The sequence below is a fragment of the Peromyscus californicus genome, unplaced genomic scaffold, assembly GCF_007827085.1.
Source record: "Peromyscus californicus insignis strain IS unplaced genomic scaffold, ASM782708v3 Scaffold_11__1_contigs__length_118956290, whole genome shotgun sequence".
In the NCBI taxonomy this organism is placed as follows: Eukaryota; Metazoa; Chordata; class Mammalia; order Rodentia; family Cricetidae; genus Peromyscus; species Peromyscus californicus.
The window spans coordinates 54,207,823-54,230,194 of NW_026294402.1; the positions used below are offsets into that span (position 1 = coordinate 54,207,823).

The following is a 22,372-nucleotide window of genomic DNA, read 5'->3' on the forward strand; positions in this document are numbered from 1 at the left end:
CTCTGCACCTTCCATTCTACCGCAGCATCATCTCCAGGCCTGTTGCTATAGTGCCCACCTGAATGTCAATAAACAGCAGCTGAAGCACCTGTGTTCTGTTCTTTTTCTGCCGGGGAGTGGTTGAGCCCTGCCCTCTGAGCAGGTGAAAATGACAACGGCCTTGTACCCAGCCTTGGGTGCCATGGTTCCACCAGATCACCTGCAAGGCGTAGAAATGGAAAAGCCGCCACTGAATACTATATATGTACCAAGTATATAAATGGTCTCCTCCAGCACCAAGGCTAAGTGTGTTGGGAAGCCCATTGTTCTGTTCACCACGACAAAGATGGGAAAGGCTGGGACATGTTCAGCTAGCACCTATGATGGTAGATAAACTCAGGTGCCCCTTGTGCTGGTGGGCTGACCCCCTGCAGTAGAGGACCCTTGAGGGTGCTGTAGTATGAGTCCCTGCTTGACACCTGAGACCCTCAGGGCCCTTATCAGTTCAGCACAAAGGGCCTCTGTTTTCCTGTTACCCTCTGGAATAAGGTACAGCAGGAACAAGGTGGGATCCTTAGATTCTCCTGGCTGCTGTCGGGGAGAGCCAAGTGGTCCAGTGGGGACACTGAGGCCTGTGAAATTGAGAAGTTGAAGCACAAATAGCTCAGGGACAAGTGGTGGAACGGAACTAGAATGGAACGAAACTAAAGGACCCTGAGGATGCTGATCGCCGGATGTGAGGACTTAACAATAGTTGCAGCCGCATTCTTTGGCTTCTGGGACCTTGCAATTTTGAGACCCAAGGAAGACCTGTCAGCCGCTGGGCCCCACGAGGGCGGCCTGGGAGCGGGGAAGGCTCCACCAGTGAGCTGAGCTCATCCCCAGCCGGCGGCCAATGGGCGGGCGGGGGTGGGTCTTTCCCCTGGGTGGGCGGGGCCCGGAGGGCACTGGGTCTGGCGCGCAGCCCCAGGCTCCCGGAGAAGGCGCTGCGATGACTGCCCTGAGCCGTAGCGAGCCTGTCGAGGCGGGCAGGTAAGGGCGGCGTCCTTGGGCTCCGGATTCCGGAGGCTGCGGCGAGGGGCAGGGCGGCTCTGGGAGCGCAGCGCCTGGGCGTCTTCTGCCTGCGGGCCGGACACTTCCTGGCCGCGGGAATTCCGGCTCGGGTCAAGCTGCGCGGCTGGGACCCCCGTGCCGCCTCCTTGCTGCGAGGTGTCCGAGGGTCGGTCTTGGCGGCTTCGGGCGAGCGGAAGGCACGCTCCTGGACTCACCTCCTGTCGGCCACCTTCGCGGTCCATTCATTTGCGTTTTCATTCATTTCTCACCGTAACGACTCCCCAATCCCGGTTGCCTCCATCCCCAGGCTGGTGCTTCCCTGCGGGCCCCTGTAAAATCCTCTCCTCTCCCAGCGAGATCTAGGAGCACACGCGGCTGCCCCGGAGGCAGCGTGGAGCTGTCCCAGCACGACTCGGCCGCACCCCATTCGCCAGGCCCGGGCGGGCTGGGGCCGGTCTCCAAGCCCGGAGAGCTGGTCCAAAGTCGACCTGGGAAGAAAGGAAAGTTCTTGTAGCTGGAGGAGAGTAAGGGGGCAGGGAAGACACGAGGTGGCATCAAGAATGGGAACTGTGAGTGTAATGTTTACCTAGCATGCACAAGGCCTTGGGTTCGATCCTCAGCACCATATAAACCAGGCGTTGGTGATGCACACCTACATTCCCAGCACGGTATCCAAGATGGTTTATGCTTGCAGATCTCTGGGAAGCTCTTACGTGAGCTGAGATTCAGGGTCGTCCTGGACCACATAATGAATTCAGCCCTGTGGAGTGTGGGATTTAACTCTTGAAGTCTTGAGGGCATGTGGATGAGATTATTTGAGGGAAGACGCAGCTTACGGATGAAACTGTAAATTCCTGCTCCCACCCAGTCCCAAGCCTACACAGCTGGACATCCCTGCTAGTCAGAATGGATCTAGGTAGGACAAATGTGATCTTGTGCCTACATCAACCCTGGATACATAGGGCTGTGGATTTAGCGGCTCAGTCCTCTAAGGATTTGAGGAGGTGAGGTGTCCAGCTGGCTGTTATCTGCCCTTGTCTCTGTGCGTGCTTCCTCCCTCAACATACATGATTGTGCAAAGGTGCCCCTCCTTGCAGAGACCTGACAAGCTGGATGTCCACCCCACTTGTTAGCTCTGAACTCCTCTCCTGATGCAGTAAAGACAAAGTATTGCCAGAAGAGATGGGTAGATGGTTCTCTCACCCTGTGGGCTGCTCTGCAGTCTCCTCATGAGGCCACTTGGAGTCCAGCACAGTGGGGACACTCTTGAGTAGAGGTTATAGTTTGGAAGTCATTAAAAGTATCCTCAATGGGTACCTTGGGGCAAGTGAGCAGGTCTGGAGGGCAAAGCTGACTGGCGTCTGCTGAGCATTCAGGAGGTTTCTGCTGGGGCCACCTGGAAGTTTTCCCCAACTTCTCGGAGGGCAAGGATATTCTAAATGGCCTGGAGAGGTCAGCCTGGGCCCCATCCAGGCCTTCCCGTTGGTGTTGCTTTCAAATTGCTGAACTCAGGTGGGTCTCAAAGCTCTATTTGGGATTAGAAATACCTGTATGCTTATTCATTCACTGGGGATGTTCTGGTGACCCACTGAGGGTGAGGACGACAGTATTCGAGATGGCTTATGCCTGCTCCCCTCCAGGGAGCTAACTCTTCCATGATCAGCTAGTGCCTGTCAAGGTGACTCCACCCAGCACTTAAGCTGGCTAAGCTGTGGCTTTGGCTGTTGAGAGACACGGTCCCTATTTATAAGACTGACATGAAGAGCTTCACTCTGAGAGTCAGATTCAGTCAAATGCTGCTCCCATTTTGCTGTGACTTGGAACAAATCACTTCCTTCTCGGGGGCCTGCTTTACCATGAAGTAAGGAGAGATGTGGCTTAGACTCCCTCAAGGCCCCTCCACACAGTCAGTGCACTAACACGTGTCCTCCTCCATTTCTGAAGGTGTCTCATTTCTTTTCATACTTTGCCCTTTGCTATGACATGCCTTGGAAACCCATCCAGCCAGGAAGAGTGCAGTGTGCCACTTCCACGTCTAGTATCTGAGTCTGGAGACGGGAAAATAAGGTGTTTGTCCTCCTCTGAGAAGGGAAGACAAGTCTCCTTTGATTCTGTATCCATCTTTGACGCAGCTCTAAGCTTGACGGAGGTCAGGCTTGGCCTCTGTACCTCTTCACCTGGGCTGTAGGGCGCCGATCTCTCGCATCACCTGTTCTCTAACCTGGAAGCTGTGATTAATTCTCCTCCCTGTTTACTAATGTAGGGGAGGAAGGGGATCGGGCAGAGAGCCGAAGGAGGAGTTTCCCGAAGCTGGGAGGTGCCTCAATAGACAGCAACCGTGTTGCTTTGAGGGTGAGGGCCTGAGCTCCAGCTGGGTATGGCCACTTGCACCTGTAACCTAGCACTAACCAAGGAAAAGGTAGAGACATCATTGAGACTTGCTGGCTGCCAGCCTAGCTCCAGGTTCAGTGAGAGACCCTGTCTCAAGGGACAGAGAGTGATAGAGCAGGACACCCTCCTCTGGCCTCTTTGAATGTACACAGGTACTCACCTACAACACACATACGCAAATGAGCTTCCCCCGAGGTGTAGCTGCCTGCCGTGACAGAGTGCATTATTCTTAAGCAGATACACTTCAAAGGGACAAACTGTCATGTCCTGTTCCCCCCGCCCCCCAGCTTCTCACATCTGCTTATTTTTGTTAGTTGAGAAATGCTTGGGTAGAATTTAGAGTTAGTTTGAATAACTAACTGAATCAATCTTTTTTTAAAAAAAGATTTATTTATTTATTATGTATACAGAAGAGGGTGCCAGATGTCATTACAGATGGTTGTGAGCCACCATGTGGGTGCTGGGAATTGAACTCAGGACCTCTGGAAGAGCAGGCAGTGCTCTTAACCTCTGAGCCATCTCTCTAGCCCCTGAATCAATCTTTAAATCAGCGGTTCTCAACCAACGGGTCATGGCTCAGTTTTTTTTTTTTTGGGGGGGGGGAGGTGTCCGCATATCAGAAATTTACTTACAATTCATAAGTTATGAAGTAGCAGCAAAATAATTTTGTGTTGGGGGTTACTACAAGGAACTGTAATAAAGTGTCGCACGTAACATTAGGAAGATTGAGAACCACGGCTTTAAATCCTTGTCCTAAAATAATATTTCCTCAATGATGTTTACAATTACATTAGGCTATCTACCTACCTGCCTGCCTGCCTACCTACCTACCTATCTACTTACCAATTGGCCGACCTACCTGTCTTGCAGTACCAGGGATTGGCTGCAGGGCTAGGCAAGTGCTCTACCACTAAGCTACACCCCAGCTCTTTCCTTTTTTTTTTTTTGGTTTTGGAGACAGGGTTTCTCTGTGTAGTTTTGGTGCCTGTCCTGGATCTCACTCTGTAGACCAGGCTGGCCTCGAACTCAGAGATCTGCCTGGCTCTGCCTCCCGAGTGCTGGGATTTAAGGCATGCCCCATTACCGCCAATTTTTTTTATTTATTATTTATTATTTATTTTTTTTCCAGAAGGTTCTCATGTTACCAGGCTAGTTTCATACGTAATCTGTAGCTGAAAATGACCTTGGACTCTTCTTATTTATTTGTTAGTCTCAGGCTCACGAGTGCCATGGCACAGGTGTCGAAGTCCAAGGACAACTTTTTTTGTTTTGTTTGTGCTTCTGTTTTTTGTTTGGGGGTCAGGGTCTCATTGTGTAGCCTTAACTAGCCTGGAACTCACAGAGTCCACCCACCTCTGCCTCCAGAGTGCTCGGATTAAAGGCGAGCACCACCACACCTGGCAAAGGAAAACTTTGGAGGAGTTGCTCTCTCCTTCCCACCATAAATTCTAGGGATTGAACTCAGTTCGTCAGGCTTGCCAGCCAAGCATCTATACCTTCTGCACTGTCTCACCGGTCTGACCTTGAACTCTTGATCCTCCACCTCAAAAGGGCTGGGATTACAGGCTTACACCACTAAGGACCAGCTCGGAACTTTTTTTTTTTTAGTGGAAATAAAAAGCACTTAAAGAGTTTAAGTCTCGAGTCTTGCTTTCCTTCTTTACGTGCTGACACAGCACATCAAAGGCTTATTAAATAGTTGTCAGAATCCTTCTGGTATTTCATTTCCTCAGCCCTCTGTTCTCTCTGACTGAGGGGCAATGGCAACCTTGGTTTGTCTGGGCAAACAACTGTCTCTGGTCACAGAACTGCCCCTTTCCCTTTCCAACTTGCGTTCGAATTGACCAAATGACTCAAAGCTTACCAATAATCTGGCCACACAAAACATTGTTGACATCATTATCACTGTTGAAGCCTTTTTGTTTTTCTTTGGTGGTGCTGAAGAATCTAACACAGGGATGCATGCACACTCAACATTCACTCCATGCTAAACTATGTCCCAAGCTCCAAAAATAACTTTTGAAGGGCTATTCAGAAATTGAATTTTATGGTAAGTCATTGACATTCAGAATCATAAGGCTTCCTTGTTAGCAAACAAATGGAAAAAATCTTTGTGTTTAACTTTTAAATTTTTTCATCTAAGTGTGTGTATGGGGGTGGGGGTGGGGGTATCACTGTAGCACAGGCTGCCCTGAAATGGATTTTGTGGGGTTCCTCTTCTCTTGGCCTCTGAAATATTGAGATTACAGGAATGAGTCACAATGCCTGACTCCCAGTTGGTGGTGGTTAAAATGTTGGAGCTGAGGATTGGGCTCAGCAGTTAAGAGCACTGGCTGTTCTTCCAAAGGACTCAGGCTTGTTCCCAGCACCCAAGGGGTGGCTCACAACCATCTCTTAACTCCAGTTGCAGAAGATTTGATGGCCTCCTCTGGCTTCAGACTTGCAAGGAATGCAGACAGACAAATACATATGCAAGCAAAATACCCATGCACATGAATTAAAATTTAAATATATATATTCCTTAGACTCCTAAATTTCATATAAATTGGAAGTTGGATATAGATCCCTGGCCAAGTAGGGAGGGTATTTTACCCTCCAAGAAACGTCCAACGTCTGGTTCTGTCCCTTTGGGCCATGTACGTAGTCCCCGATGGTTATGTCATCTAGACCCATTTCATTAGAGACAAAAGGAATATGAATCTAATTCTGCAAGTCTTTCTTCATTTAGCAGGTGGACTCTTTGTTTAAAGGGTCTCTTATATTTTTGGTTGTGAGCCTAGCCTTTAACGGCTGAGCCATCTCTCCAGCCCTAAAGGGTCTCTTTTATTATGCGGCTACTCTGAGGACAGCTAGTACTAGGCAGGCAGAATAAATACTTGGCTCGTTCTTTTTATTTCCTAGTTTTCAGGGACTGGAGATGGTAGCTCGGCAGCTGAGAGCACTGGCCGCTCTTCCAAAGGTTTACCCACCGAGCCGTCTCCTCAGCTCTGAACGTTTTTTTCTTGGCCCTAAGTTCTTTGATATGGATAACGTTGAAAAGGGTGTTTTGTGTTGCTTTTTTCTCTTGGTCTTTTATGTCATTTCTAGGTAGGCAGTCAATGTGATATAAAACATAGTCCGTGTTTTCAGAAAGATCTGGGTCTGAGGTCCTGCTCGACAAGTTTCACCTCTGAGCTCCCTATTCTGTCTGTAAGACGTTCGTCTCTGGCCTTGTCAGAGATCCCCAGGCTATTCGGTCTATGCAGTTGTACAGAGTACGTGCTCACCCAGAGGTATCTTCTTCAAAGTGCCTCCAGCTTGGAGACTCTCGGGTGATTCAGCACCAGCTCTCAGTACTTCCTCTGTATTCCGTTTTAAGGTGTACAGTTCACTCTACTTTAAGTTTGGGAGTGCAAAGAGAAACCTAAGGCACTGCACAAGCTAGACAAACACTCTGCAGTTGAACCACATCCTCGGGTGTCTTAATTAGGGTTTCTGTGGCTGTGATGAAACACTGACCAAAAACAACGTGGAGAGAAAAGGCTTTGTTTCAGCTCACAACTCTCTGGTCACACTCCATCACTGAGGGAAGTCAGGGCAGAAACTATGGAGGAACACTGCTTACTGACTTGCTCCTCATGGCTTGTTCAGCCCGTTTTCTTATAGAACCCAGGACCACCTGTCCTGGGGTAGCCCCACCTAAAAGGGCCTGGACCCTCCTGCTTCAATCACTAATTTAGGAAATGCTCCACAGGTTTGCCCGTTGCCCAGTCTTACAGAGGCATTTTCTCAACTGTAATTCCCTCTCTCAGATAACCCTAGCTCTCTAGGTTGTATAAAGTAAAAACAAAAACAAGCAAGCAAAAACCAACCAGGGCACCAGGTCAGATTTCATTCATTCATTCATTCATTCATTCATTCATTTTGAAACTAGTGTATCTCTTTATACACTCCTGGCTGTCCTGGAACTCACTGTAGACCAGGCTGGCTTTGAACACAGAAATCCACCTGCCTCTGCCTCCCAAGTCCTGGGATTAAAGGCATGTGCCACCACGCCCAGCCAAAGTTCATTTTTTTCAAATTGTGTGTGTGTGTGTGTCTGTGTGGGAGAATGTGCACTTGTGTGCAGGTGCTTTCCAAGGCTAGAGACTTTGGATGCCCCTTGAGCTGGCGTTACAGGTGTTACATGTGTGAGCGAGCAAACTGATATGGGTTCTGGAAACCGAGCTCTGCAGCTCTTCCCTGCTAAGTCATCTCTTCGGCCCAAAGTTAATTCTTTTTTTTTTTTTTTTTTTTTTTTTTTTTGGTTTTTCGAGACGGGGTTGGGTTTCTCTGTGTAGCTTTTGAAGCCTGTCCTGGATCTCTCTCTGTAGACCAGGCTGGCCTCGAACTCAGAGGTCCACCTGGCTCTGCCTCCCTGCTGGGATTAAAGGCGTGTGCCACCACCGCCCGGCTCAAAGTTAATTCTTAAAAGTAAACTTTTTATTTGTAAAAATATTTATAAATTCAACTTCTTCATATCTGTAGATTCAAATCCCATTTTATTGATTTTGTATTTTTAAAGTGTTATGTATTGTTAGTGTGTGTATGTGTGCTGTGAGTGCATGTCGGTACTACCGCATGCATGCAGGGGTCAGATGACCACTTTCAGGAGTCATCTCCTTCGGTGGCGTGTTCCAGGGGCTTGTATGGTTTGCCAGCACTGTTCCTTGTTTTTGTTTGTTGAGACAGGATTAGTCTGAAACTCCTTATGTACCCCAGGCTAGCCAAGAATGCCCCACGGTTTTGGCTCAGCCTCCTTAGTTCTGAGGTTACAAGAACGTGCCTCTACAGTAGCTTTGTTAATTTTTTTCTACTAGGTTACTTACTGTCTCCGTAATGATTTGGATGTATTCATTGTATATTAGAGACATAAATCATTTCTATAAATGTTTAAAAAAAAATCCCCACCATGTTGCCTGGTTGCCTGCTTCAGCCTCAGCATACTAAGATGATGGGCAGCATTTCACTTACCCTTAGCTTTCATTTGTACGTCAGAATTTAAATTTTGAGCCAGGTGATGGTGGTGCACGCCTTTAATTCTAGCACTTGGGGCAGAGGGACCCACGTGGATCTCTGCGTTTGAGGCCAGCCTGGTCAAAAGAGAGAGTTCCAGGATACCCAACGCTACACAGAGAAACCCTGTGTAGCTCAAAAAAGCCAAAATAAATAAATAAACAAATAAAAATTAAATTTTGATGTATAAAAGCTTAATATTTCTTATGCAATTAAAAACTTTTAAAATCTATGTTTAGGTGTGTGTGTCTCTGTGTGTATGTGTACCTGTGAGTACAAGTGTCCAAGGAGGCCAGAGGTATAGGCTCCCTTGGGGCTGGGGTTACATATAGTTGTGACCCAGCCTGTGGATGCTGGGAATAGAACCTGGGTCCTCTGGCAGAGCAGCCAGGGAGCTTAACCACTGAGCCAACTCTCCAGCTTCTTTTTATACACTTAAATCTTTGTTTTCTGGATTTTATACCTTACTTGGGAAACTTCTAATATTAAAAAAATTGTTTCTGTTTTATCCTAGATCTTTGTAGAGTTAGATTTATAGGTGTTCAGCTGGGAATGCTGACATGTGCCTGTAATCCCAGTACTCAGGAGGCTGAGGCAGGAGGCTTGCCTTGAGTTTAAGGCCCTGTCTCAAATAAAATCAAAGTTAGAGATACGTAGATGTTTACTGTACCTGGACTATATTTTTGTGATTGATCTGAGATAGGTTTTGTCCCACCATATTTATTAGACAACTCATTTTCTCTTTCTCAGAATATTTTCATTATATACTCGGTTTTCTTATATCCAAAGATCATTTGCTGGACTCTCTGTGTCCCACTGATCTACTAATCTATTAATCTTGTAAGCCAGTAATACCTTTGTAATTTGTTCTGATATTTGGTTGGGTAAAGTCTCCACATTTTCTTTTCAAAAAAAATTTCTATTCTCATGCATATAGTCTTTCAGATCAAATATAATGTAGGGCCATTTAGAGTCATCTTACCAAGTATTCATCTCTCCATCCACCCTTCCCTTATGTAACCTAGGCTAACCTCCAACTCAGTATCCTCCTGCCTCAGCCTCATGAATGCTGTGATTCCAGGCATGGGCCACCACACCCACACCCAGCTCAACAACAGGTTTTTGTGTTGATTTTGTAACAATTAGAATAGTAATGAACTCTTTTTGTTTGTTTGTTTGTTTTTGTTTTTCGAAATAGGGTTTCTCTGTGTAGCTTTGGAGCCTGTCCTGGAACTCACTCTGTAGACCAGGCTGGCCTCGAACTCACAGAGATCCACCTGGCTCTGCTTCCCGAGTGCTGGGATTAAAGGCGTGTGCCACCACCAGCTGGCAGTAATGAACTCTTAGGGTTAGGGATGTAGTTGGGTAGGATGGTAGAATCCTTCGTAGGATGCGTGAGGCATCCCCAGTGGGCCGGGGGCATCTCATATTGTATTAGTTATGTGTCTATCTGCTAGCACAGTGTCCAACAGAAAAACACTAAAGCCACTTTCTTATAGTTTATCAAGTAGTTATGCGTGGTCAAGGTATTATAGTTTCTCTCTGCCCGGCAATCTTTTTCTTTTCCTTTTCTTTTTGTTTTTTCGACACAGAGTTTCTCTGTGTAGCCCTGGCGGTCCTGGAACTCACTCTGTAGACTAGGCTGGCCTTGAACTCAGAGTGCTGGGATTAAAAGCTTGCACCACCACCACGGGGCAGCAGTGGTTTCTTTCAGTTACATAAATCTGTATTTTTCTCACCTTTTTACAGTGGCTTCAACCTCCATGTGTTGAATAACAGTAGAAAGAGAGCTGGCACTCCCTAGGGGTTTTTGTCAATCACACAGTCTGTGGTGCTCCCTGAGGACCCAGAAAGCTGCTCAAGACTGGATCATCGGTCAGGAATCTGCCTGGGGAGCCACGTTGGCGAGAGCCTGCGGCAGGGTGCGGACTCTAGCCCCGCCAGGGGCGTGCACAGCCGCGGCCAGCTGCCAGCTCTGGTGCTGGGCACAGCTCCAGGAGCCAGGCACGGATGGGGTGCAGGCTCAGCATCCCAGGAAGCCGTTTGGTGGGGGCGCTGCTCCTGTCCTCACGTCAGGTCTCCCGATCTGCGCTAAGCACTACCTTTGGGCCAACGCACCAGCTCGACTCACCAGCTGGCAGAAGGCTGGGCCGCGCCACGCTGACGTGATCAGTGTCGCTGCAGGCGCCGCCTTGGGAACCACTAAGTGTGGTACTGGAATTCTGGGTGTGGCTGCCACTAGGGACCGGAGGGACCTTGGTCTTCCCAGCTCTTTCTAGGGCAGGTTTAGAAAATAGACTTGTGGTTGGTGCGTCCTTGGGGTGGAGGAGAGTGGCTGGAGAGTGGGGAGATGTGATAAGGCAGTGAGGCAGCACCTGATCTCTACTGCCTTTTCGGACCTGAGAGAAGCGTACAGCCCTGCCCAAGCCCAGCAACCATGTGGTCTTTTACTGGAAGTGAGGAGAGGCAGGCGAGCATCCCAGGCTGTTGGGCTGAGTTGGCTGACGGCATAGTTTCCTTACATGTGGTCAGAGGCTCACTGTCCCTCCTAGTCGCCAGTCTGGGAGGAAGGAAGGAGCCGGGCCCATCACAGCACCAAAGTGTCCTTGCTAAGGTTACCCGTCCATGTGTCCAAATTCAAGGTCTGTCCTTCACTCCTCCTTTTACTTACCTTCAGCAAACCTCGGCACTGTTGGCCCCGGTGCTTGCCCAGTCCTCCTTCGGAAATGCTTGTTTCCATGGCAACCTACAGACCTGGAAATTCCTTTTCTTTTCTATTTCTTTCTTTTTTGGGGGGAGGGGCTTCAAGACAAGATTTCCCTGTGTAGTTCTGGCTGTTCTGGAACTCACTCTGTAGACCAGGCTGGCCTTGAACTCAGAGAGCTACCTGCCTCTGCCTCCCAGGTGCTGGGATTAAAGTTGGGCTCCACCACTGACCAGCTTTTTTTTCTATTTCTTGGGCCACTCTTTATAACCTAATTTTGGGGAACTGCCCCTCTCTTTTTCTTCCATACGTTCTTTAAGCCCTGGGTCTCTTCTCCCTCTGTCCTTCCCTCCTCCTTTGCATTGGGATAGAATTCATATACCAATAAAATTCATGTTTGTTTGTTTTTATCCAGTGCTGGAGATGGAACCAGGATCTTATACATGCTAAGCACATGTATAAACAACTTGCTGCCTGTCCAATTCTGTGATGTTTATAATAGTCATGCAGTTGAGTAACCAAGACCACTGCCTAATTCCAGAACATTTGCCCTGCACAGAAACTAAATGTGCTATTAGACACCACTCCCCATTTGCCTTTTCCTTGCCCCCCAGGGCGCTACCAGTCTACTTTCTGTCTGTATAGATGTGCTAATTTTGTGTATTCCTTACACAGGTGTACATGGAGTAAGTGGTCTTCTGTGACTGGCTTCTTTCAGTTAACAATATTTTAAAGGTCCCTTCATTCGGGCTGAAGAGATGGCTCAATAATTAAGAGCAGCTAGTTTGGGTTCCCACTCTGCTTCAGCTGGCTCCCAGCTGCTGGTTACTCCAGCTCCAGGGGATCGGACATCCTCTTCTGGCCTCTGCAGGCACTATACTCAAAGACCACTTCCTACTCCACCTCCCCCATGATTCTCGGCTCGCTCTCTCTCTCTCTCTCTCTCTCTCTCTCTCTCTCTCTCTCTCTCTCTCTCTCTCTCTCTCTCTCTCTTGTTTTTTGTTTTTTGTTTTCTAGAAACACAGGGTTTCTGGAACTAGCTCTGTAGACCAGGCTAGCCTCAGACTCACAGAAGTCTGCCTGCCTCTGCCTCCCCAGTGCTGGAAATAAAGGTGTGTGCCACTACCGCCCAGCTAATTCCTTTTTGTTTTTGGAGACAGGATTTCCTGGCTGTCCTGGTAGAGCAGGCTGGACTTGAAGTCATAGAGATCTACCTACTTCTGCTGAGTGCTGAGATTAAAGGAGTGTACTATCACCACTCAGCTAATTCTTTTTATTTTTTAACTTTTATGTATGTTTTTTATGAGTTTGAGTGCTCTATCTGCATGTATGCCTGCATGCCAGAAGAGGGCATCAGACCACATTATAGATAGTTGTGAGCTGCCATGTGGTTGAACTTGAACTCAGGAAGAGCAGCCTGTGCTCTTAACCACTGAGCCATCTCCCCAGCCTTTGGCTAATTCTTTTTTTTTTTTTTTTTTTAAAGATTTATTTATTTATTTTGTATACAGCATATATGACTACAGGTCAGAAGAGGGCACCAGATCTCATTACAGATGGTTGTGAGCCACCATGTGGTTGCTGGGAATTGAACTCAGGACCTCTGGAAGAGCAACCAGTGCTCCCAACCTCTGAGCCATCTCTCCAGCCCCGGCTAATTCTTAAAAAAAAAAAAAAAAAAGATCGATTTATGATTGGCATGTGTCAGTGTTTTTTTTCATTTTGTTTTGATGGCTGAAGAGAAATACTTTGTTTATTGCTGGGCGTTTAGTCTGTTTGCACTTTTTGATTTTTCTGAATAAATACTGCTGTGAGCATTCATGCATAGTATTTTGTGTGGACAAGCATTTCTATTTATTTGTTTTATTATTTTGAATTATGTGTCTGTGTCTGTGTGTGGGTGTGTGCATGCTAAGTGCCCACAGAGGCCCAGAGGTGTCAGGTAACCCTGGAGCTGAACTTATAGATGGTTGTGAGCTGGGGAGTGTGGGTATTGGAAATCCAACGCTGGTCCTCTGGAAGAGCAGTACATGCTCTTAACCACTGAGCCATCTCTCCAGTGTCTGGACATGCATTTTAAATTCTCTTTTGTACATGCTAGGAGTGTTTGCTTAGCTCTATAGTAACTGCAGCAGTTTGAAGAATCACCAAGTTGTTTTCCAAAGCACCGGCCCCATTTCACATTCCGACCAGGTGGAGAGAAGGGTCCCAGTCTCTCCACAGCCTCACCCACACCCGTCATTGATGACAGTCTTGGGGGAGTCGTAGAGTATGCTTTGTGGGTTTGATTCTCTTCCCTCATGACTAATGGTGTTTATGTACTTGTTCTTGCTGGACATTTAATATCTTCTTTTGAGAAATACTGATTCAAATAAGTGGTTTTTTTTTTTTTTTTTTTTTTTTTTGGTTTTTTGAGACAGGGTTTCTCTGTGTAGTTTTGGTGCCTGTCCTGGATCTCGCTCTGTAGCCCAGGCTGGCCTCGAACTCACAGAGATCTGCCTGGCTCTGCTCCCGAGTGCTGGGATTAAAGGCGTGCGCCACCACCGCCCCGCATGTGCCACTCTTTAATAGAGCTATTTGTCTATTTGTCTTTTCATTGTTGAGTTGTCAGGGTTCTTTTTTAAATTGTTGAGCTTGGTGTAGTAGTATACTCATTAATTTAATCCCAGCACTCGAGAGGCAGAGGCAAGTGGGTCTCTGTGAGTTCAAGGCCAGCCTGGGCTACAGAGTGAGTTCCAGGAAAGGCACAAAGTGACACAGAGAAACCCTGTCTGGAAAAAACCTGGTCTTCATAGTGAGACCCTGCCTCAAAATGAATGAATGAATAAATATAAGTGAATAAAATGTGATTCAAGAAATCCATATCACATGGCATCTTAATCATTTTAAAGATGCAGTTTAGTGTTAAGATCTAGCATGATGGTTCAGCAAGCCTGAAGACCAGAATGCAGTTCCTGGAAACCACACGGTGGAAAGAAAGAACCAACCCTCTGAAGCTATGCTGTGACCACCACAGGCACACATACACCCACATCTATACACATACGTAATTTAATAAAAATACTTCTATTTAGCCGGGCGGTGGTAGCGCACGCCTTTAATCCCAGCACTTGGAGGCAAAGACAGGCGGATCTCTGTGAGTTCAAGGCCAGCCTGGTCTACAGAGTGAGTTCCAGGAAAGGCGCAAAGCGACAGACACAGAGAAACCCTGTCTCGAAACCTGCCCCCCCAAAAAAAGATTTCTATTTAAAAATACAAAGTTGATAGTATCCTTCCTTTTAAATCCCTTCTCTGGGTCCCCGTTGCTTGTAAGGGAGTGACTCCTGTCGGGGCTCACATGCAGCTTTGGCCACCTCTCCGAACTCACTGCTCACCACTTTACTGTTCACCAGTACCCTCGAGACACAGGGCTTCTGTTATGTGCCTCATACAGTCTCATACCTCTGGCCGCCCACCCTTTGACCTCTCTAATAATCCCTGTGCAGCCACCAGCTCCCTTCTCCATCCAGTGAGCGTCCAGTGGAGCTCAGCTGCAGGGTCTCTGTTGCTTTAGGAGAGTCGTCCTTGCCCTCCACAGGTGAGCCCGGCCGGCCTCTCTGAGAGAATTTCTCCTGACCCCCTTGCTTTTCCTCAGCGCATACATTACAGAGTTGTAATTATGTACTGGTTTATGTAAGTCTTTGCCTCATTGTCTGCCTCCCTGGGCAGGCAGGCTGTTGCAGGTAGTGCCTGGCCTTGCTTCCTGGAGCACACAGCACTTACCCAGAGCTGAGGGAATAGCAAGCATTTTCAGTTGGTATTTGTAGAAGGAAGGCAGGAGGGAGGGGAGCTGGCAGTCCTCTGAGCATACTGCCAGCTCCTCCTGGGACACGAGTCCTGACACAGAGGATGGGTGGCTGTCTGCAGGTCACCTAGCTTCCTGGCCTCTGCTTTTTACCTTCTGAGTGGAGACTTTCTTGTCCCAGAAAGCAACGGTGACTTCCTCAAAGGCCCCAACATAAGTTGGAGGGGCCTGCCTCTACCCCCTTACCCAGTCTGTCAGGACCCTGGGGCCTCACAGTTGCCTTTGGTTCTAAGCAGAGTCTGGTGGGTCCACAGGGCCAAAGGGATTCTGAGGCGGGCATCCTCAGATGCTAGAGCGGGGGTCTGCTAGACAGTATCCATGGGTAAACAGAGTTGACTTGTCTTCAGAGAGTAGCCACACCCCTGGCAGCCTGGGTTGGGGCATTTGTGTGGCCAAGGTTGTCTGTGTACCTCCCTTCAGAAGAGTGGCCACTTGCAGTACAGGGGTGTTCTGTTTCTGACTGAATGCGAGTCTGTTTTTAGACCTGAATGACCAGCTTCTTGTGTGGAGATGGCCAGGTCCCAAGGGGCCTGCCAAGAAAAAGTGGTCTGTCATCAGGCCCAGGGGGGCCAGCTCGACAGATGCTGCCCCAGCTGTGGGCACTGCTGGCAAGGCCAGCAGCCAGCCAGGCAGTTTGTAGAACCCACTGCCTGCCCTGATGTGGCCCGGGCTCTGTGGGAAAGCCTGGGTGTCCTGGGAGGGGACATTCTGCATGTCTTTGAGCTCTGGGCAGGACAGAAGCAGAGATGGCTGTTCTCAAACTTCCAGCAGAGGGAGGAGCTGAGAGGATGGTGTCTGAGCATGGCTGCTGGGTCTGGTGTAGTTGTATACCTCCTGGCCAGCAGGTGGGAACCCTTTCCTGGTGCAGCCTAGGCACCAGAATGCCTTCTCCCGCGGGCTCCTGCTTTCTTGTGTTGTAGGCCAAAGAAAGGACTGTGGCGTGTGTGGAGTTTTGTGAGTGCATATGAGGCCCGGTTGTGCCCCCACATTGTTAATTCCTGTGGGGAGGGAGCTGTACCTCTAGGTACCCTTCAAGGAGTGCGGTGGGACATGGGGCTACAGCTCTCAGTGCAGGTAAAGGATGGGAGGCCCAAAGGGCAGGGCTGTAGGACCCCCCCTCACCTCCCCGGCTGCACTTTGGCCTCATTCAGATCATGACATAGCACATAAGCAAGAGGATTTTCTGTCCTGTTTTGTAGAGAGAGGCACAGGCTCCGAAGGAGGTGACAGGATCACCAGAGGTTCAAGGTACAACCAGAAGCTGCTGTCACTCAGGGCTTGTCTTTGTGCCTTAAGAGACGCCTTTTTCCGAACAAACTGCACACACATCTGGGATTATTACTGAGCACTTACTGTATGCATGAAACTGGGCAAGTCCCTGGAGTATGAGAAACTGAGTGGTAAGACTCTGCCTGGAGCTGGTTCTCGAGCCAGGCTGTGCAGCCTAGGGCATTTTCTAGGTAGAGTGGAGACCACGCCCATCCTTGGACACAGAGATGCTGAGAACAAGGACAAGGGGATTCTGTCCTGGGCAGGAGCAGGCTGGCAGAGAATGGCCCAAGCAGGGCTGGGAGGGCAGCTTATCAGCACCCTCTTCCCAGAGCAAGGCCAGCGGAACACCTTGCTGCGACCTCTATCTCACAAGGAACATCGTCCCTTTGGCAGGTTGAGAGCCCAGACTTGGGTTCGAGGGTCAGGAAACAGGAGAAAAAGGTTTAGGGCTCATTAACTAGGGGTGGTTCAGCCACCCAAGCAGTGAAGGGCTTGGGGGACAGTGCAGGTCTGGGCTGAGGCAAGAGACACAGGCAAATGTCTTGGCTGCCACAGTAGGAAGATGGAGTCAGCCTTGCTCTCCAAATCCACTGGGCAGAAAGACATATGGGTTCCCTGTAGGGAGGACAAACCTGTGCCTGTTACAACCCATTCTTGTTTAGCCAGTGTTCACCTCCCAGGTGGCTAAGCCTGCCCACGCCTTCTCCTGACCTGCTAGCTCTCCCAGCTTGTTTGGTGCTTTGAGTAAGGAGGAGAAGCTGCGTAGTGGTGACGCAGAGGCAGGCGGATCTCAGTGAGTTCGAGGCCAGCCTGGTCTACGGAGCGAGATCCAGGACAGGCACCAAAACTACACTGAGAAACCCTGTCTCGAAAAACCAAAAAAAAAAAAAAAAAAAAAAAAAAGCCAGACACTGAGCATACACCTGCCTTGTGACCCAGCAACGCCGGTGCTGAGTGTTTACCCACAGGAGTGAATACTTGTGTTCACAAGGCTGCCCCTAGAGCTTTTTCGTCAATTTCGTAACCAGCCAAACCTGGAACTGCCCAAGTCTGTCCTTAGTAAGAGGAAAGCAATAAATTATAGTATATCCACACAAAGGAATTGCTAGTGAAAATGCAGTTTACAAATAGAACACAACATGCACTAGGGTTGTAACTCATTTGGAAGAGTGCTAGCCTAACATGCACAAGGTCTTGTGGTTGGTCAGTCCCTAAGAGTGCATAAACTGGGCATGGTGGCCTAGACCCATAATCCCAGCATGTGGGAGATGGAGGCAGGAGGATCAGAAGTTCAAGGTCATCCTCAGCTATTTAGTGAGTTCCAAGTCAGCCTTGGCTATACAAAACACTGTCTCAAAAAAAAAAAAAAAAAAAACCAAGTCCTGGGGCTGGAGAGATGGCTCAGAGGTTAAGAGCACTGGCTGCTCCTCCAAAGGTCCTGAGTTCAATTCCCAGCAACCACATGGTGGCTCACAACCATCTGCAATGAGATCTGGTGCCCTCTTCTGGCCTGCAGGGATACATGCAGGCAGAACACTGTGTACATAATAAATAAATAAATCTAAAAAAACCCCCCCCAAAACCAAGTCCTAAGCAGATACGCATACAGCACTGTGGATGTGCCTTGGGTCTTCCCCATGCACTGTGAGATGGATGATGGGATCGCATGCTTACAGAGAGGAAGCGGTCTGCTGTCAGATGTCGGGTAATAGTTCTCCTTGGGATGGTGGAGGAGAAACTAGAAGGAGCAAGAAGGGTTCTGAGGGCTGGTTTCCGGGTGTGTGTTTTTGAAGTGTGATGGACTGCTTTGCGGTTAATCCCAGCACTCAGGAGGCAGAGGCAGGTGTATCTCTGTGAATTCAAGGCCAGCCTGATTTACATAGTGAGTTCCAGGACAGCCAGGGCTACATAAAGAGGTCCCGTCTTAAAAAAATAATAAATAAATAAAATAAAAAGGGAGAGAAAGAAGAGTGTTGGACAGTACACCTCCTTGCATACGATTCCTTTGCAATGTGTAAATTATACTCCAGGCCGGGCAGTGGTGGTGCACACCTTTAATCCCAGCACTCGGGAGGCAGAGCCAGGTGGATCTCTGTGAGTTTGAGGCCAGCCTGGGCTACAGAGCGAGATCCAGGACAGACATCAAAACTACATGGAGAAACCCTGTCTTGGAAAAACCAAAAAAAAGAAAAAAAAATTATACTTCAATATCAACCTAAAAATAGTCATTTAAGTACAACTCTTAAACATGGCTTAGGCAGTCTCCTCTTTTTGCTTTTGTGTGTGCCTGTGCCGTGTGTATGACATGTGTGTACACGTTGTGTGAGTGCACACATACGTGGACGTCAGAAGACAGGTTCCGAGTCAGCGCTGTCCTCCCGGCTTGTTTGAGGCAGGCTCTTCTGTTGTGGGTCACTGCTGTTGTAAGCCAGGCTAGCTGGCCCTCCAGCATCAGGGGATTCTCCTGTCTCAGCCTCTCAGAGCACTGGAGTTACTGTGAGCTCTGCTTGGGTCCTGAGGACTCGAACTCAGATTCCCATGCTTGCGTGGCAAACACTTTACTCACTGGGCTATCTCCTCACAGCATTTTTTTTAAAAATTATTTTTATTTAAAAAAAATTTTTTTCCTCTATGTAGACCTGGCTGTCCTGGAACTTTCTATGTAGACCAGGCTGGCCTTGAATTCAGTGCTGGGATTAAAGGCGTTTGTCACCACTGCCTGGCCTTCCCAGGCATTTTTATTTTTTTTGAGATATAGCATAGGCTATCCTTAAACTCACTATATATTGTAGGATGGCCTTGAACTCACCACCCTCCTGTCTTAGCCTCTCAAGTACAGGAATTATGGACCTGTACAACCACAGCATTTTGGGTTTTTTTTTCTCATTCTAAAGCCCTGCTGGTGAGTCTAATGTGAATCCAATTAGTAGATAATAATGCTAACAGGAGGGTGTTAGGTGGGAGGTGAGCTGAGACATGAAGGTGGGGTGGGGAGGCCATCAAGGCAGAACCCCAAGCCCAGGATGCTGAGCCTTGGCTTTTGAGGTATCTAGGCCCGAAGTCTTCCCAGCTTCCTGTCCCTGTGGCTGCTTCCATGACTTTTGGATTTGTCCTGTCCGGAGCCTGCATGGTGATGTGGCCTTTGTCTAAGGAGAACAGTATTGTTGGCAACCCTCTCCTTGGAGACCACAGAGGCTTAGTGTCTTGGCTGGCTACAGAGGTGGTACTGGCACTGAGCCTGGCTTTGAGAAGAGTTGGCAGGACCCACAGGGAGCTCTAGTATCTCAGAAGTCCACAAGAAGTCCACCTGGGAGAGTATGGTCCCTTCCTAGGGAGAAGTCACCCAAGGGACCGCTCCATTGGGATCTGTTGGGAAGGCCCCACCTGTGGCCGCAGGAGCCCTGCTGGTTCAGGGTGGGCAGGGCCTGGCTGAGATCTCAGCTTCAGCATCAACCCCAGGCATGGCTGTTGCCAGAGGCTCAGATGTGGCCTGGAGGGAGGTTCGGAAGGACTAGGGCAGGAAGGGGCTGGTAAACTTGGGGGATCATTGCCTGGGCACAGACAGCTCGGAGAAGTGCAGTCTAGTCAAGTGCAGGGTTTGCCTGTACTTTCAACCCAGTAGATAGCCTATGCTGCCTTGAGATGGTCCTCCTCCTCCTCCCCCCTCCTCCCCCTCCTCCTCCTCCTCCTCCTTCTCTCCTCCTCTTCCAACTTGTCTGTCTCCTTTTCCTCTTCTTCCACCTCCTCTCCTCTTTATGCCCTCTCCTCCTCTCCTTTTTCCTTCTTTTTTAGAGACACTATCTCACGTCCTGGCTGGCCTGGAACTCAGATGTAGCCAAGGACGACCTTGAACCCTGATCCTGATGCCTCCACTTCCCAAGTGCTGGGATACAGGCATGCGCACCCTACCTGGCTGTCTAGTTCTCTTTATGCTTCCTTGTGCCTTCTGTGTCCCTCTTGATCAGTCAAGCAAGGTAGGTTGAGTGACTCCTGGTGCTAGGCCAAGACTGTCTGCCTCCCCAACAGGCCAGGGCTCCTGGAAGGAAGGATCCAGCCATGGGTGACCTTCCCAGCTCCTGTCCATCCCTTGTCTTCCTTGCCCACGAGGCGTCACTCATTTTCTGACTTATTCTTACTGCTTTCCCCTCTTCTCTTCCCTTTTTTTTTTTGGTGTCAAGAAGCATTTATCTTCTCTCTCTGTCTGTCTCCCCCCCCCCCCCCCCCACTTCCTCCCTTCAGCAAACACTGAGTGCTGATGTGTGCCGGGATGCAGACATACCTGGCTTGGAGCTCAGAGTCCACTGAGGAAGGAAGACATGTAAACAGAACAGTAAAAGAAGGGGTGAGGAGCACAGAGGGAGAGAGGGAGGGAGGGAGGGAGCCAGCGAGGGAAATGGGAATGTTCTACACAGGGGAGGCATTTGAACTGACGGTTCAAAGAAGACGCAGACCTCCCCAGGTAGACAAGCCGGGGAAGGGGTTCCACGGTGAGGGGCTGCTGTGGTGAAGAAAGTGGGGCCCTCAGCTGAGCTTCACGGGGTACAGTAGCCAGCCAGTTGTGAGGGTGGAAAGAGGAGCAGGGCTGGACATGGTGGCGGACTTCAATCCCAGAACTGGGGAGGCAGAAGCAAGTGGGTCTCTCTGAGATCCAGCTTGGTCTCCATAGTGCGTCAGTTCCATACCAGCCAGGGCTCCACAGTGAGACCCTGTCAAGAAACAACTAAACAAAAAAGAAGCAGGAAGATTAGGAGTGGCAGGCGCGGGGCGGGTGTGGGGTGGGAGCAGGGAACGGAGACTAAAGGGCATTCTGCAGAGAAAGGCAAGGGCAGAGCTGGGTTGCAGATGACTGTGAATGTAGGAGAGAGACAAGTGTGTGAGGGCATGGCTCGGGCAGGTGTGGCTAGGAGAGGATGCCAGAATCCAAGAAAAAAAGACAGTAGTGGCCTGGGCTGGCGTGCTGTGGCTATAGCGGAGAAACAGATGTTTCGATGAAGCGTGTCAGGCTCCGAGGACTGTATGGGGCGGAAAGGGAATGATTTGAGATTCTGGCTGGGGGTCACTGTGGAGGGTGGAGCCTTTCGTGGATCCTGGGTGCTTACAGAGAAGCAGTCTTGGGATGGGGAACAGGTGGTTCTGAGCTCACCCTGATAGACTCCTCCAGATGACAGAGCTGAAGTTGGGGCGGGGGGGTGGGCAATGAGTTGGGAGATTTGCGAGTATCTGTCTGGAGATGGCATCGACTCGTGGAGCCTGTCTGTGGTGTCTGTGGGAGGCAGCTAGACTTGCACCCTGATTCTGACTCACTTGCCTCTCTCTCTCCTCTTATAACCACCTCTCTGGACATCTCCCTTTGCTGCTGCCCAGCTCACCCTGTTGCCCTAGGCCAAACCCCAGCTCAGCAGCAGTGATAACTTCAGGAAGGTTCCTGGAAGGAAGGAAGATGGAGTGGGCAGGAGTTCTGCCCCTGCCAGGGAGGCTCCAGATCCCTGCTGGAGCCTCCTCTACGCTTACCTGCCCTTAGACCCAGCTCAGCTCAGGAGAGGAGCTTGCTTGAGGATTCCAATCTTTGATCCTCCCTTTACTGTGGAAAGATGTTGCTGTTTCCCTGTTCCATCCCTTTCATTCAGTAGTTATTGTGGTTTATACAGATTTGGGGCCGGAGAGATGGCTCAGTGGTTGAGAGCATGTGTTGCTCTTGCAGAGGACCTGGGTTTGGTCCCTAGTACTCACATCAAACAGCTCACATCCACCTATAACTCCAGATCCAGGGGATCAACGTCTCAGGCTGCTGAGGGCTCTGCCCTAGGGCACAGACCATACAGGCGTACACATATACACGCAAAATAAAAATACATTTTTAAAATCTAAAAAAAAAAATTACAGATTTCAGTATCTTAGACCCTGATATTAACTCCATTGTGTGAACACAGAGACGGGTTGGGCCTAAGGGTTGTGGATATGACTTATGACCCTTGGGTTATGAGAAACTGCTCTCAGGAAAAATCGGTGGCAGGGGGATGGATATCAGTTGCCTGCAGAGTCAGGTAGAGGGCTGAGCTCCATGCTCTTAAAGTTCCCCTATGGCCCTCTGGGTC

General features: G+C 49.1%; 1 protein-coding gene across 4 annotated transcripts in view; it reads left to right on the forward strand.

Moving 5' to 3' along the window:
• Window positions 1-916: 916 nt before the first annotated feature.
• Gramd2a (GRAM domain containing 2A) overlaps window positions 917-22,372 on the forward strand; it is a 34,888-nt gene continuing 13,432 nt past the window's right edge. For 3 of the 4 annotated variants that reach the window (XM_052762682.1, XM_052762690.1, XM_052762701.1), the window contains exon 1: window positions 923-1,011. In XM_052762682.1, the coding sequence (XP_052618642.1) occupies window positions 971-1,011 (41 nt within the window). In that variant the 5' untranslated portion in view covers window positions 923-970. Of the gene's footprint in view, window positions 1,012-20,516; window positions 20,620-22,372 lie in introns of all 4 variants that reach the window. The other variant, XM_052762707.1, reaches the window with a different exon arrangement.